Source organism: Bombina bombina, chromosome 3, assembly GCF_027579735.1.
Source record: "Bombina bombina isolate aBomBom1 chromosome 3, aBomBom1.pri, whole genome shotgun sequence".
NCBI lineage: Eukaryota > Metazoa > Chordata > Amphibia > Anura > Bombinatoridae > Bombina > Bombina bombina.
Genome location: NC_069501.1, coordinates 243,544,694 through 243,561,800, shown reverse-complemented (window position 1 = coordinate 243,561,800; position 17,107 = coordinate 243,544,694). Strand labels below are relative to the sequence as shown.

General features: G+C 39.3%; 1 protein-coding gene across 1 annotated transcript in view; it reads right to left on the bottom strand.

Annotated features, from left to right (window-relative positions):
* Positions 1–17,107, bottom strand: part of SMYD4 (SET and MYND domain containing 4) — a 178,792-nt gene that overhangs the window by 27,706 nt on the left and 133,979 nt on the right. Inside the window, exons 7-8 of the mRNA XM_053706220.1 lie at positions 16,397–16,554; positions 16,183–16,315 (exon numbers count right to left, since the gene is read on the bottom strand). Of these exons, the coding sequence (XP_053562195.1) occupies positions 16,183–16,315; positions 16,397–16,554 (291 nt within the window). The remainder of the gene's footprint in view (positions 1–16,182; positions 16,316–16,396; positions 16,555–17,107) is intronic.

The following is a 17,107-nucleotide window of genomic DNA, read 5'->3' as shown; positions in this document are numbered from 1 at the left end:
ATTCCTAAAAGCCCAGGAAGTAGAAACTGACCTAGTAGAATGAGCCGTAATCCTTTGAGGCGGGGACTTACCCGACTCCACATAAGCATGATGAATCAAAGACTTTAACAAATGGCAGAAGCCTTCTTACCTTTCCTGGAACCAGAAAAGATAACAAATAGACTCGAAGTCTTTCTAAAATCTTTAGTAGCTTCAACATAATATTTCAAAGCTCTTACTACATCCAAAGAATGTAAAGATCTTTCCAGAGAATTCTTAGGATTAGGACACAATGAAGGGACAACAATTTCTCTACTAATGTTGTTAGAATTCACAACCTTAGGTAAAAATTTAAATGAAGTCCGCAACACCACGTTATCCTGATGAAAAATCAGAAAAGGAGATTCACAAGAAAAAGCAGATAACTCAGAAACTCTTCTAGCAGAAGAGATGGCCAAAAGGAACAAAACTTTCCAAGAAAGTAATTTAATATCCAGAGAATGCATAGGTTCAAATGGAGGAGCCTGTAAAGCCCTCAGAACCAAATTAAGACTCCAAGGAGGAGAGATTGACTTAATGACAGGTTTGATACGAACCAAAGCCTGTACAAAACAATGAATATCAGGAAGATTAGCGATCTTTCTGTGAAAAAGAACAGAAAGAGCAGAGATTTGTCCTTTCAAAGAGCTTGCAGACAAACCCTTATCCAAACCATCCTGAAGAAACTGTAAAATTCTAGGGATTCTAAAAGAATGCCAAGAGAATTTATGAGAAGAACACCAAGAAATGTAAGTCTTCCAGACTCGATAATAAATCTTCCTAGACACAGATTTACGAGCCTGTAACAAAGTATTAATCACTGAGTCAGAGAAATCTCTATGACTAAGAATCAAGCGTTCAATTTCCATACCTTCAAATTTAATGATTTGAGATCCTGATGGAAAAATGGGCCTTGAGATAGAAGGTCTGGTCTTAACGGAAGTGTCCAAGGTTGGCAACTGGCCATCCGAATGAGATCCGCATACCAAAACCTGTGAGGCCATGCTGGAGCCACCAGCAGTACAAACGAACGCTTCATTAGAATTTTGGAAATAACTTTTGGAAGAAGAACTAGAGGCGGAAAGATATAGGCAGGACGATAATTCCAAGGAAGCTACAACGTGTCCACTGCTTCCGCCTGAGGATCCCTGGATCTGGACAGATACCTGGGAAGTTTCTTGTTTAGATGAGAGGCCATCAGATCTATTTCTGGAAGTCCCCAGATTTGAACAATCTGAAAAAATACCTCTGGGTGAAGAGACCATTCGCCCGGATGTAACGTCTGGCAACTGAGATAATCCGCTTCCCAATTGTCTACACCTGGGATGTGAACCGCAGAAATTAGACAGGAGCTGGATTCCGCCCATACAAGTATCCGAGATACTTCTTTCATAGCTTGAGGACTGTGAGTCCCACCTTGATGATTGACATACGCCACGGTTGTGACATTGTCTGTCTGAAAACAAATAAACGATTCTCTCTTCAGAAGAGGCCAGAACTGAAGAGCTCTGAAAATCGCACAGAGTTCCAAAATGTTGATTGGTAATCTCGCCTCCTGAGATTCCCAAACCCCCTGCGCTGTCAGAGATCCCCATACAGCTCCCCAACCTGAAAGACAAGCATCTGTTGAGATCACAGTCCAGGTTGGACGAACAAAAGAGGCCCCTTGAATTAAACGATGGTAATTCATCCACCAAGTTAGAGAAGATCGAACATTGGGATTTAAGGATATTAATTGTGATATCTTTGTATAATTCATGCACCACTGGTTCAGCATACAAAGCTGGAGAGGTCTCATGTGAAAACGAGCAAAAGGGATCACGTCCGATGCAGCAGTCATGAGACCTAGAATTTCCATGCACAATGCTACCGAAGGGAACAATTGTGACTGAAGATTTTGACAAGCTGAAACCAATTTCAGACGTCTCTTTTCCGTTCGAGACAAAGTCATGGACACTGAATCTATTTGGAAACCCAAAAAGGTTACCTTTGTCTGAGGAATCAAGGAACTCTTTGGTAAATTGATCCTCCAACCATGTCTTTGAAGAAACAGCACAAGTTGATTGGTATGAGATTCTGCAGAATGTAAAAACTGAGCAAGTACCAAGATATCGTCCAAATAAGGAAATACCGCAATACCCTGTTCTTTGATTACAGAGAGAAGGGAACAGAGAACCTTCGAAAAGATCCTTGGAGCTGTTGCTAGGCCAAATGGAAGAGCAACAAACTGGTAATGCTTGTCTAGAAAAGAGAATCTCAGAAACTGATAGTGATCTGGATGAATCGGAATATGAAGATATGCATCCTGTAAGTCTATTGTAGACATATAATGCCCTTGCTGAACAAAAGGCAGAATAGTCCTTATAGTCACCATTTTGAATGTTGGTATCCTTACTTAACGATTCAATATTTTCAGATCCAGAACTGGTCTGAAGGAATTCTCCTTCTTTGGTACAATGAATAAATTTGAGTAAAACCCCAGACCCCGTTCCAGAACTGGAACTGGCATAATTACCCCAACCGACTCCAGGTCTGAAACACATTTCAGAAACGCCTGAGCCTTCACTGGATTTACTGGAATGCGTGAGAGAAAAAAATCTTCTTGCAGGCGGCCTTACCTTGAAACCTATTCTGTACCCTTGTGAAACAATGTTCTGAATCCAAAGATTGTGAATCGAATTGATCCAAACATCTTTGAAAAATCGTAACCTGCCCCCTACCAGCTGTGCTGGAATGAGGGCCGCACCTTCATGCGGATTTGGGAGCTGGTTTTGACTTTCTAAAAGGCTTGGATTTATTCCAGACTGGAGAAGGAAAGGTCAGGCTTCTGCTCCTTATTCTGACGAAAGGAACAAAAACGATTAGCAGCCCTATATTTACCTTTAGATTTTTTGTCCTGAGGCAAAAAGGCTCCCTTCCCCCCAGTAACAGTTGAAATTATTGAATCCAACTGAGAACCAAATAATTTATTACCTTGGAAAGAGAGAGAAAGCAAAAAAACTGAATTTAAACGCTTAGCAGATTTAGTATCAAGAGGACTAGACTCCTCCATATCTAATGCAATCAACACTTCTTTAAGTAAAGAACGAATAAACTCCATCTTAAACAAATATGAAGATTTATCAGTATCGATATCTGAGGCAGAATCTTCTGAACCAGATAGATCCTCATCAGAAACAGATAAGTCAGAATGATGGCGGTCACTTAAAAATTCATCCGAAATATGAGACCTTTTACGTTTACTGGAAGGAGGAATAACAGACAGAGCTTTCCTAATAGAATTAGAAACAAATTATTTTACATTAACAGGAACATACTGAACATTAGTTGTTGAAGGAACAACAGGTAAAGGAATATTACTATTGGAGACACTATCTGCATTGGAAAGTTTATCATGGCAACTAACACAAACTACAGCCGGAGGAACAGTTACCACAAATTTACAACAAATGCACTTAACTTTGGTAGAACCAGCATCATTCAGCGTCTTTCCAGTAGTAGATTTTGATCCAGGGTCAGGTTGTGACATCTTGCAATATGTAATAGAAAAAACAACATATAAAGCAAAATTATCAAATTCCTTAAATGACAGTTTCAGGAATGGGAAAAAATGCAAAATAACAAGCCTCTAGCAACCGGAAGCAACAAAAAAGTGAGACTTAAATAATGTGAAAAAAAAAGTGGAACAAAAAAGACGCCCACATTTTTGGCGCCAAGTATGACGCCCACATTATTGGCGCCAAAACCGCCGCCCACATTTTTTGGCGCAAAAAAAGTCTCATACACATGCGTAAAAAAAATGACGTAACTACGAACAACTTCCGGCGTCAACTCCGGCGCCGGAAATGACAAAATTTTGCGCCAAAAAAGTTTGTGCCAAGAATGACGCAATCAAATGAAGCATTTTCTGCCCCCGCGAGCCTAACAGCCCGCAGGGAAAAATAGTCAATTGAAAATTTTCAAGGTAAGAAAAAAAAATATTTATTCATATGCATTATCCCAAATAATGAAACTGACAGTCTGAATGAAGGAATACGGATTATCCTGAATCATGGCAAATATAAGATTAAACACATATATTTAGAACTTTACATATAAAGTGCCCAACCATAGCTTAGAGTGTCACAAAAAATAAGACTTACTTACCCTAGGACACTCATCTACATATTATATAGTAGATAGCCAAACCAGTACTGAAACGAGAATCAGTAGAGGTAATGGTATATAAGAGTATATCGTCGATCTGAAAAGGGAGGTAGGAGAAGAAATCTCTACGACCGATAACAGAGAACCTATGAAATAGTTCCCTTAGAGGAAGACCATTGTATTCAAATAGGCAATAATCTCTTCACATCCCTCTGACATTCACTGTGAAGCGCATATCAACGTAGAATCTAGCACAAACTTACTTCACCACCTCCATGGGAGGCAAAGTTTGTAAAACTGAATTGTGGGTGTGGTGAGGGGTGTATTTATAGGCATTTTGAGGTTTGGGAAACTTTGCCCCTCCTGGTAGGAATGTACAGGGAGTGCAGAATTATTAGGCAAGTTGTATTTTTGAGGATTAATTTTATTATTGAACAACAACCATGCTCTCAATGAACCCAAAAAACTCATTAATATCAAAGCTGAATAGTTTTGGAAGTAGTTTTTAGTTTGTTTTTAGTTATAGCTATTTTAGGGGGATATATGTGTGTGCAGGTGACTATTACTGTGCATAATTATTAGGCAACTTAACAAAAAACAAATATATACCCATTTCAATTATTTATTTTTACCAGTGAAACCAATATAACATCTCAACATTCACAAATATACATTTCTGACATTCAAAAACAAAACAAAAACAAATCAGTGACCAATATAGCCACCTTTCTTTGCAATGACACTCAAAAGCCTGCCATCCATGGATTCTGTCAGTGTTTTGATCTGTTCACAATCAACATTGCATGCAGCAGCAACCACAGCCTCCCAGACACTGTTCAGAGAGGTGTACTGTTTTCCCTCCTTGTAAATTTCACATTTGATGATGGACCACAGGTTCTCAATGGGGTTCAGATCAGGTGAACAAGGAGGCCATGTCATTAGATTTTCTTCTTTTATACCCTTTCTTGCCAGCCACGCTGTGGAGTACTTGGACGCGTGTGATGGAGCATTGTCCTGCATGAAAATAATGTTTTTCTTGAAGGATGCAGACTTCTTCCTGTACCACTGCTTGAAGAAGGTGTCTTCCAGAAACTGGCAGCAGGACTGGGAGTTGAGCTTGACTCCATCCTCAACCCGAAAAGGCCCCACAAGCTCATCTTTGATGATACCAGCCCAAACCAGTACTCCACCTCCACCTTGCTGGCGTCTGAGTCGGACTGGAGCTCTCTGCCCTTTACCAATCCAGCCACGGGCCCATCCATCTGGCCCATCAAGACTCACTCTCATTTCATCAGTCCATAAAACCTTAGAAAAATCAGTCTTGAGATATTTCTTGGCCCAGTCTTGACGTTTCAGCTTGTGTGTCTTGTTCAGTGGTGGTCGTCTTTCAGCCTTTCTTACCTTGGCCATGTCTCTGAGTATTGCACACCTTGTGCTTTTGGGCACTCCAGTGATGTTGCAGCTCTGAAATATGGCCAAACTGGTGGCAAGTGGCATCTTGGCAGCTGCACGCTTGACTTTTCTCAGTTCATGGGCAGTTATTTTGTGCCTTGGTTTTTCCACACGCTTCTTTCGACCCTGTTGACTATTTTGAATGAAACGCTTGATTGTTCGATGATCACGCTTCAGAAGCTTTGCAATTTTAAGAGTGCTGCATCCCTCTGCAAGATATCTCACTATTTTTGACTTTTCTGAGCCTGTCAAGTCCTTCTTTTGACCCATTTTGCCAAAGGAAAGGAAGTTGCCTAATAATTATGCACACCTGATATAGGGTGTTGATGTCATTAGACCACACCCCTTCTCATTACAGAGATGCACATCACCTAATATGCTTAATTGGTAGTAGGCTTTCGAGCCTATACAGCTTGGAGTAAGACAACATGCATAAAGAGGATGATGTGGTCAAAATACTCATTTGCCTAATAATTCTGCACTCCCTGTATATCCCATACGTCACTAGCACATGGACTCATGCTAATTACATGAAAGAAATACCTCTGGGTGAAGAGACCATTCACCCGGATGTAACGTCTGGCGTCTGAGATAATCTGCTTCCCAATTGTCTATACCTGGGATGTGAACCGCAGAAACTAGACAGTAGCTGGATTGCGCCCAAACAAGTATCCAAGATACTTCTTTCATAGCCTGAGGACTGTGAGTCCCCCCTTGATGATTGACATATGCCACGGTTGTGACATTGTCTGTCTGAAAACAAATAAACGATTCTCTCTTCAGAAGAGGCCAGAACTGAAGAGCTCTGAAAATCACACAGAGTTCCAAAATGTTGATTGGTAATCTCGCCTCCTGAGATTCCCAAACCCCCTGCGCTGTCAGAGATCCCCATACAGCTCCCCAACCTGAAAGACTCGCATCTGTTGAGATCACAGTCCAGGTTGGACGAACAAAAGAGGCCCCTTGAACTAAACGATGGTGATCCAACCACCAAGTCAGAGAAGATCGAACATTGGGATTTAAGGATATTAATTGTGATATCTTTGTATAATCCCTGCACCATTGATTCAGCATACAAAGCTGGAGAGGTCTCATATGAAAAACGAGCAAACGGGATCGTGTCCGATGCAGCAGTCATGAGACCTAAAATTTCCATGCACAAAGCTAGCGAAGGGAAAGATTGAGACTGAAGGTTTCGACAAGCTGAAACCAATTTCAGACGTCTTTTCTCTGTCAGAGACAAAGTCATGGACACTGAATCTATTTGGAAACCCAAAAAGGTTACCCTTGTCTGAGGAATCAAGGAACTCTTTGGTAAATTGATCCTCCAACCATGTCTTTGAAGAAACAACACAAGTTGATTCGTGTGAGATTCTGCAGAATGTAAAGACTGAGCAAGTACCAAGATATCGTCCAAATAAGGAAATACCACAATACCCTGCTCCCTGATTACAAAGAGAAGGGCACCGAGAACCTTCGAAAAGATCCTTGGAGCTGTTGCTAGGCCAAAAGGAAGAGCAACAAACTGGTAATGCTTGTCTAGAAAAGAGAATCTCAGGAACTGATAGTGGTCCGGATGAATTGGAATATGAAGGTATGCATCCTGTAAGTCTATTGTGGACATATAATGCCCATGCTGAACAAAAGGCAGAATAGTCCTTATAGTCACCATTTTGAATGTTGGTATCCTTACATAACGATTCAATATTTTTAGATCCAGAACTGGTCTGAAAGAATTCTCTTTCTTTGGAACAATGAACAGATTTGAATAAAACCCCAGGCCCCGTTCCAGAACTGGAACTGGCACAATTACCCCAACTGACTCCAGGTCTGAAACACATTTCAGAAACGCTTGAGCCTTTACTGGGTTTACTGGAATGCGTGAGAGAAAGAATCTTCTCACAGGCGGTCTAAACTTGAAACCTATTCTGTACCCTTGTGAAACAATGTTCTGAATCTAAAGACTTTGAATCAAATTGATCCAGACATCTTTGAAAAATCATAACCTGCCCCCTACCAGCTGTGCTGGAATGAGGGCCGCACCTTCATGCGGATTTGGGAGCTGGTTTTGACTTTCTAAAAGGCTTGGATTTATTCCAGACTGGAGAAGGTTTCCAAACGGAAACTGTTCCTTTAGGGGAAGGGTCAGGCTTTTGTTCCTTATTCTGACGAAAGGAACGGAAACGATTAGTAGCCCTATATTTACCCTTAGATTTTTTATCCTGAGGCAAAAAGGCTCCATTCCCCCCAGTAACAGTTGAAATTATTGAGTCTAACTGAGAACCAAATAATTTATTACCTTGGAAAGAAAGAGAAAGCAAAGTTGACTTAGAAGTCATATCTGCATTCCAAGACTTAAGCCATAAAGCTCTTTTGGCTAAAATAGCTTAAGACATATACCTGACATCAATTCTAATGATATCAAAAATGGCATCACAAACAAAGTTATTAGCATGTTGAAGAAGTTTAACAATGCTATAAGCATTATGGTCTGACACTTGTTACGCTAAAGCCTCCAACCAGAAAGTTGAAGCTGCAGCAACATCAGCCAAAGAAATAGCAGGTCTAAGAAGATTACCTGAACATAAATAAGCCTTCCTTAGAAAGGATTCAAGCTTCCTATCTAAAGGATCTTTAAACGAAGTACTATCTGCGTAGGAATAGTAGTACGTTTAGCAAGAGTAGAGATAGACCCATCAACTTTGGAGATTTTCTCCCAAAACTCTAATCTATCAGATGGCAAGGGGTACAATTTCTTAAACCATGGAAAAGGAGTAAATGAAGTACCCAGACTATTGAAGTACCCTAGAAATTACTTTTGAAATAGCATCAAGAACTGGAAAAACTTCTGCAATAACTACATGAGGTTTAAAAACTGAATTTAAACGCTTATTAGTTTTAATATCAAGAGGACTAGACTCCTCCATATCTAATGCAATCAACACTTCTTTAAGTAAAGAACGAATAAACTCCATCTTAAACAAATATGAAGATTTATCAGTGTCAATATCTGAGGTAGAATCTTCTGAACCAGATAGATCCTCATCAGAAATAGATAAGTCAGAATGATGGCGGTCATATAAAAATTTATCTGAAATATGTGAAGTTTTAAAAGACCTCTTACGTTTACTAGAAGAAGGAATAAGAGACAGAGCCTTCCGAATAGAATTAGAAACAAATTCTTTAACATTAACAGGAACATCCTGAACATTAGATGTTGAAGGAACAACAACAGGTAATGGATTATTACTAATGGAAATGCTATCTGCGTTTGATAGCTTATAATGACAACTAACACAAACTACAGCCGGAGGAACAGTTACCAAAAGTTTACAACAAATGCACTTAGCTTTGGTAGAACCGAGATCACGCAGCGCTTTTCCAGAAGTAGATTCTGATCCAGGGTCAGGTAGTGGCATCTTGCAAAATGTAAAAGAAAAAACAACATATAAAGCAAAATTATCAAATTCCTTAAATGGCAGTTTTAGGAATGGGAAAAAATGCAAAATGAAACAAGCCTCTAGAAAACCAGAAGCAACTAAAAAGTGAGACTGAAATAATGTGAAAAGAACTGCCGCCAAGTATGGCGCCCACATTTTTGGCGCCAAGTATAACGCCCACATATTTTGGCGCCAAGAATGACGCCAATATTTTTTGGCGCCAAAAAAACATAATTTATGTAAGAACTTACCTGATAAATTCATTTCTTTCATATTAGCAAGAGTCCATGAGCTAGTGACGTATGGGATATACATTCCTACCAGGAGGGGCAAAGTTTCCCAAACCTCAAAATGCCTATAAATACACCCCTCACCACACCCACAAATCAGTTTAACGAAAAGCCAAGAAGTGGGGTGATAAGAAAAAAAGTGCGAAAGCATAAAAAAAATAAGGAATTGGAATAGTTGTGCTTTATACAAAAAAATCATAACCACCACAAAAAAGGGTGGGCCTCATGGACTCTTGCTAATATGAAAGAAATGAATTTATCAGGTAAGTTCTTACATAAATTATGTTTTCTTTCATGTAATTAGCAAGAGTCCATGAGCTAGGGACGTATGGGATAATGACTACCCAAGATGTGGATCTTTCCACGCAAGAGTCACTAGAGAGGGAGGGATAAAATAAAGACAGCCAATTCCTGCTGAAAATAATCCACACCCAAAATAAAGTTTAAATGAAAACATAAGCAGAAGATTCAAACTGAAACAGCTGCCTGAAGTACTTTTCTACCAAAAACTGCTTCAGAAGAAGAAAACACATCAAAATGGTAGAATTTAGTAAAAGTATGCAAAGAAGACCAAGTTGCTGCTTTGCAAATCTGATCAACCGAAGCTTCATTCTTAAACGCCCAGGAAGTAGAAACTGACCTAGTCGAATGAGCTGTAATCCTCTGAGGCGGAATTTTACCCGACTCAACATAGGCATGATGAATTAAAGATTTCAACCAAGATGCCAAAGAAATGGCAGAAGCTTTCTGGCCTTTTCTAGAACCGGAAAAGATGACAAATAGACTAGAAGTCTTTCGGAAATTCTTAGTAGCTTCAACATAATATTTCAAAGCTCTAACAACATCCAAAGAATGCAATGATTTCTCCTTAGAATTCTTAGGATTAGGGCATAATGAAGGAACTACAGTTTCTCTACTAATGTTGTTGGAATTCACAACCTTAGGTAAAAATTCAAAAGAAGTTCGCAACACTGCCTTATCCTGATGAAAAATCAGAAAAGGAGACTCACAAGAAAGAGCAGACAATTCAGAGACTCTTCTGGCAGAAGAGATGGCCAAAAGGAACAAAACTTTCCAAGAAAGTAATTTAATGTCCAATGAATGCATAGGTTCAAACGGAGGAGCTTGAAGAGCCCCCAGAACCAAATTCAAACTCCAAGGAGGAGAAATTGACTTAATGACAGGTTTTATACGAACCAAGGCTTGTACAAAACAATGAATATCAGGAAGATTAGCAATCTTTCTGTGAAAAAGAACAGAAAGAGCAGAGATTTGACCTTTCAAGGAACTTGCGGACAAACCTTTATCTAAACCATCCTGAAGAAACTGTAAAATTCTCGGAATTCTAAAAGAATGCCAGGAAAAATGATGAGAAAGACACCAAGAAATATAAGTCTTCCAGACTCTATAATATATCTCTCTAGATACAGATTTACGAGCCTGTAACATAGTATTAATCACAGAGTCAGAGAAACCTCTTTGACCAAGAATCAAGCGTTCAATCTCCATACCATACGCATACCAAAACCTGTGAGGCCATGCTGGAGCTACCAGCAGAACAAACGAGAATTCCTTAAGAATCTTGGAGATTACTCTTGGAAGAAGAACTAGAGGCGGAAAGATATAGGCAGGATGATACTTCCAAGGAAGTGATAATGCATCCACTGCCTCCGCCTGAGGATCCCGGGATCTGGACAGATACCTGGGAAGTTTCTTGTTTAGATGAGAAGCCATCAGATCTATTTCTGGAAGTTCCCACATTTGAACAATCTGAAGAAATAGCTCTGGGTGAAGAGACCATTCGCCCGGATTCAACGTTTGGCGACTGAGATAATCCGCTTCCCAATTGTCTATTCCTGGAATATGAACCACAGAGATTAGACAGGAGCTGGATTCCGCCCAAACCAGAATTCGAGATACTTCTTTCATAGCCAGAGGACTGTGAGTCCCTCCTTGATGATTGATGTATGCCACAGTTGTGACATTGTCTGTCTGAAAACAAATGAACGATTCTCTCTTCAGAAGAGGCCAAGACTGAAGAGCTCTGAAAATTGCACGGAGTTCCAAAATATTGATCGGTAATCTCACCTCCTGAGATTCCCAAACCCCTTGTGCTGTCAGAGACCCCCACACAGCTCCCCAACCTGTAAGACTTGCATCTGTTGAAATTACAGTCCAGGTCGGAAGAACAAAAGAAGCCCCCTGAACTAAACGATGGTGATCTGTCCACCACGTCAGAGAGTGTCGTACAATCGGTTTTAAAGATATTAATTGAGATATCTTTGTGTAATCCCTGCACCATTGGTTCAGCATACAGAGCTGAAGAGGTCGCATGTGAAAACGAGCAAAGGGGATCGCGTCCGATGCAGCAGTCATAAGACCTAGAATTTCCATGCATAAGGCTACCGAAGGGAATGATTGTGACTGAAGGTTTCGACAAGCTGAAATCAATTTTAGACGTCTCTTGTCTGTCAAAGACAGAGTCATGGACACTGAATCTATCTGGAAACCCAAAAAGGTTACCCTTGTCTGAGGAATCAATTAACTTTTTAGTGAATTGATCCTCCAACCATGATTTTGAGGAAACAACATAAGTCGATTTGTATGAGATTCTGCTAAATGTGAAGACTGAGCAAGTACCAAGATATCGTCCAAATAAGGAAATACCACAATACCCTGTTCTCTGATTACAGATAGAAGGGCACCGAGAACTTTTGTAAAAATCCTTGGAGCTGTTGCTAGGCCAAACGGCAGAGCCACAAACTGGTAATGCTTGTCTAGGAAAGAGAATCTCAGAAACTGATAGTGCGCTGGATGAATCGGAATATGCAGATATGCATCCTGTAAATCTATTGTAGACATATAATGCCCTTGTTGAACAAAAGGCAGGATAGTCCTTACAGTTACCATTTTGAATGTTGGTATCCTTACATAACGATTCAATATTTTTAGATCCAGAACTGGTCTGAAGGAATTCTCCTTCTTTGGTACAATGAAGAGATTCGAATAAAACCCCAGCCCCTGTTCCAGAACTGGAACTGGCATAATTACTCCAGCCAACTCTAGATCTGAAACACATTTCAGAAATGCTTGAGCTTTCGCTGGGTTTACTGGGACACGGGAAAGAAAGAATCTCTCTGCAGGAGGTCTTATCTTGAAACCAATTCTGTACCCTTCTGAAATAATGTTCTGAATCCAAAGATTGTGAACAGAATTGATCCAAATTTCTTTGAAAAAACGTAATCTGCCCCCTACCAGCTGAGCTGGAATGAGGGCCGCACCTTCATGTGGACTTAGAAGCTGGCTTTGCTTTTCTAGAAGGCTTGGATTTATTCCAGACTGGAGATGGTTTCCAAACTGAAACTGCTCCTGAGGATGAAGGATCAGGCTTTTGTTCTTTGTTGAAACGAAAGGAACGAAAACAATTATTAGCCCTGTTTTTACCCTTAGATTTTTTATCCTGTGGTAAAAAAGTTCCTTTCCCACCAGTAACAGTTGAGATAATAGAATCCAACTGAGAACCAAATAATTTATTACCCTGGAAAGAAAGGGAAAGTAGAGTCGATTTAGAAGACATATCAGCATTCCAAGTTTTAAGCCATAAAGCTCTTCTAGCTAAAATAGCTAGAGACATAAACCTGACATCAACTCTGATAATATCAAAAATGGCATCACAGATAAAATTATTAGCATGTTGAAGAAGAATAATAATGTTATGAGAATCATGATCTGTTACTTGTTGCGCTAAAGTTTCCAACCAAAAAGTTGAAGCTGCAGCAACATCCGCCAAAGATATAGCAGGTCTAAGAAGATTACCTGAACACAAATAAGCTTTTCTTAGAAAGGATTCAATTTTCCTATCTAAAGGATCCTTAAAGGAAGTACCATCTGCCGTAGGAATAGTAGTACGTTTAGCAAGGGTAGAGATAGCCCCATCAACTTTAGGGATTTTGTCCCAAAACTCTAATCTGTCAGACGGCACAGGATATAATTGCTTAAAACGTTTAGAAGGAGTAAATGAATTACCCAATTTATTCCATTCCCTGGAAATTACTTCAGAAATAGCACCAGGAACAGGAAAAACTTCTGGAATAACTACAGGAGATTTAAAGACCTTATCTAAACGTTTAGATTTAGTATCAAGAGGACCAGAATCCTCAATTTCTAATGCAATTAGGACTTCTTTAAGTAAAGAGCGAATAAATTCCATTTTAAATAAATATGAAGATTTATCAGCATCAACCTCTGAAACAGAATCCTCTGAACCAGAAGAATCATTAGAATCAGAATGATGATGTTCATTTAAAAATTCATCTGGATAAAGAGAAGTTTTAAAAGACTTTTTATGTTTACTAGAAGGAGGAATAACAGACATAGCCTTCTTAATAGATTCAGAAACAAAATCTCTTATGTTATCAGGAACACTCTGAACATTAGATGTTGATGGAACTGCAACAGGTAATGGTATTTTACTAAAGGAAATATTTTCTGCATTAACAAGTTTGTCATGACATTTAATACAAACAACAGCTGGAGGAACAGCTACCAAAAGTTTACAGCAGATACATTTAGCTTTGGTAGTTCCAGCACCAGGCAGCGATTTTCCTGAAGTATCTTCTGGCTCAGATGCAACATGAGACATCTTGCAATATGTAAGAGAAAAAACAACATATAAAGCAAAATTGATCAAATTCCTTAAATGACAGTTTCAGGAATGGGAAAAAATGCCAAAGAACAAGCTTCTAGCAACCAGAAGCAATGAAAAAAAGAGACTTTAATAATGTGGAGACAAAAGCGACGCCCATATTTTTTTAGCGCCAAATAAGACGCCCACATTATTTGGCGCCTAAATGCTTTTGGCGCCAAAAATGACGCCACATCCGGAACGCCGACATTTTTGGCGCAAAAGAACGTAAAAAATGACGCAACTTCCGGCGACACGTATGACGCCGGAAACAGAAAAGATTTTTTGCGCCAAAAAAGTCTGCGCCAAGAATGACGCAATAAAATGAAGCATTTTCAGCCCCCGTGAGCCTAACAGCCCACAGGGAAAAAGTCAAATTTTTTAAGGTAAGAAAAAATGATTGATTCAAATGCATCATCCCAAATATGAAACTGACTGTCTGAAAATAAGGAATGTTGAACATCCTGAGTCAAGGCAAATAAATGTTTGAATACATATATTTAGAACTTTATAAAAAAAGCGCCCAACCATAGCTTAGAGTGTCACAGAAAATAAGACTTACTTACCCCAGGACACTCGTCTACATGTTGTAGAAAGCCAAACCAGTACTGAAACGAAAATCAGCAGAGGTAATGGTATATATATATAAGAGTATATCGTCGATCTGAAAAGGGAGGTAAGAGATGAATCTCTACGACCGATAACAGAGAACCTATGAAATAGACCCCGTAGAAGGAGATCATTGCATTCAAATAGGCAATACTCTCCTCACATCCCTCTGACATTCACTGCACGCTGAGAGGAAAACCGGGCTCCAACTTGTTGCGGAGCGCATATCAACGTAGAATCTAGCACAAACTTACTTCACCACCTCCATAGGAGGCAAAGTTTGTAAAACTGATTTGCGGGTGTGGTGAGGGTTGTATTTATAGGCATTTTGAGGTTTGGGAAACTTTGCCCCTCCTGGTAGGAATGTATATCCCATACGTCACTAGCTCATGGACACTTGCTAATTACATGAAAGAAACGTCCGCAATACACATACGTCAAAAAATGACGAAAAAACGTAAAAACGAAATTTTTGCGCCAAAAAAGTCTCGTGCCAAAAATGACGCAATAAATAGCATTTTCTGCACCCGCGAGCCTAACAGCCCGCAATTTTTGAAAAAAAAGTCAAATGAAAATTTTAAGGTAAGAAAAATAAAATTTATATGCATTTTCCCAAAAAATGAAACTGACAGTCTGAATGAAGGAATACTGATTATCCTGTATCATGGCAAATATAAGTTTAAACACATATATTTAGAACTTTACATATAAAGTGCCCAACCATAGCTTTGAGTGTCATAAATAGAAATAAGACTTACTTACCCTAAGACACTCATCTACATATAGTAGATAGCCAAACCAGTACTGAAACGAGAATCAGTAGAGTTAATGGTATATAAGAGTATATCATCGATCTGAAAAGGGAGGTAGGAGAAGAAATCTCTACGACCGATAACAGAGAACCTATGAAATAGATCCCCTAGAGGAAGACCATGGTATTTAAATAGGCAATACTCTCTTCACATCCCTCTGACATTCACTGCACTCTGAGAGGAAAACCGGGCTTCAGCCTGCTGCGAAGCGCATATCAACGTAGAAATCTAGCACAAACTTATTTCACCACCTCCATGGGAGGCAAAGTTTGTAAAACTGAATTGTGGGTGTGATGAGGTGTGTATTTATAGGCATTTTAAGGTTTGGGAAACTTTGCCCCTCCTGGTAGGAATGTATATCCCATACGTCACTAGCTCATGGACTCTTGCTAATTACATGAAAGAAAAGGAGCGTTAGCACCGCACAGCCTTACCGACAAAAACTCGTAATCTAGCCAATAGTGGGTAATATCATTGATCAGTAAGTGTACACAGCTACTATCACAGGCTGTGAGAATACCTGAGCTCCAAGATGGCAGCCCTCAATACAAAGAGGCGGAGCTTCAGTATCTGGCACGTTTACACTATTAAAACTGGAGAACTGATTTGACAAGAGCTGCAGGAATAGGATGAATTACAATAACATTGTGAGTAGCTACTATTCTTTTGCAGCTGTGTCCCTTTAATTTGACAAGCTTGTAGCACTATATTCAGAATAATTACATATTTACCTGTGTGATTATTCTGCAGCTGCTCCTCAGCTATGTTAACTTTATGCTGAAGCTGCTGTAACCGGATTAACAGTTGACTTCTAGTGACGGCATTGTTGCATGATGCACTGCTGCAGTCCAACTCTTCTCCTCCCTGAGAATAGGAGATCAGCCAACATTTTATCAGTACATTTTACATTGCTTATCAAATGAACAAACAAAAATCCACTGATACCTCTAATGGAGAGCTGCACTTTGGACAACTGAAATTGCAATTGGTTTTGTCCATAGAATTTTGCTCTCTATTGCAAGCATCACAGTGACAAGTAAAAAAATACTGAGCATTCAGTAATCGCTGCCTCTCTTCTACACCCAATCGCAGTTTGTGCGGACCTGATAACAAAAAACAAACAAAAAAAAAGAACAAAGAAGAAGTACAATATTAGTAGACAAAGTCATCATCCAAGAGAAGTGCAAATAATTTAGATTTAAAAGTAATCCTTTGTTTTCCATAAACTTAAGCAATTAACCAAGACATATCAATACACATTTTTTTTTAACAAATCAAATAGGACTAGCAGGAGTTTGTGGGAGCTTACTGTCTACATGAGATTACAACAAGCTAGAGTGATGAAAAAAAAGAACAAGAGCCGTCCAATCAACATGAACTTAATTAAATCTAAGTTGGAGAAGTGATAAATAGTGTCTAGGAGCGCACAACAATCATGGATGCTAGAACTTTTACTCCTGACTCCTATTCTCTACATATATCTGTATACAGAAACCATTACCTAAAAATGTAGCAAACTCATTTATTTGCCGACTAGCTCCTAAGTTTGACAATCATTTGAAAAACATTGAAAATAAAATTAAAGGGACATTAACCCCTTAGTGACTAGACCATTTTTCAATTTTCTTACCGTTAAGGACCAGGGCTATTTTTACA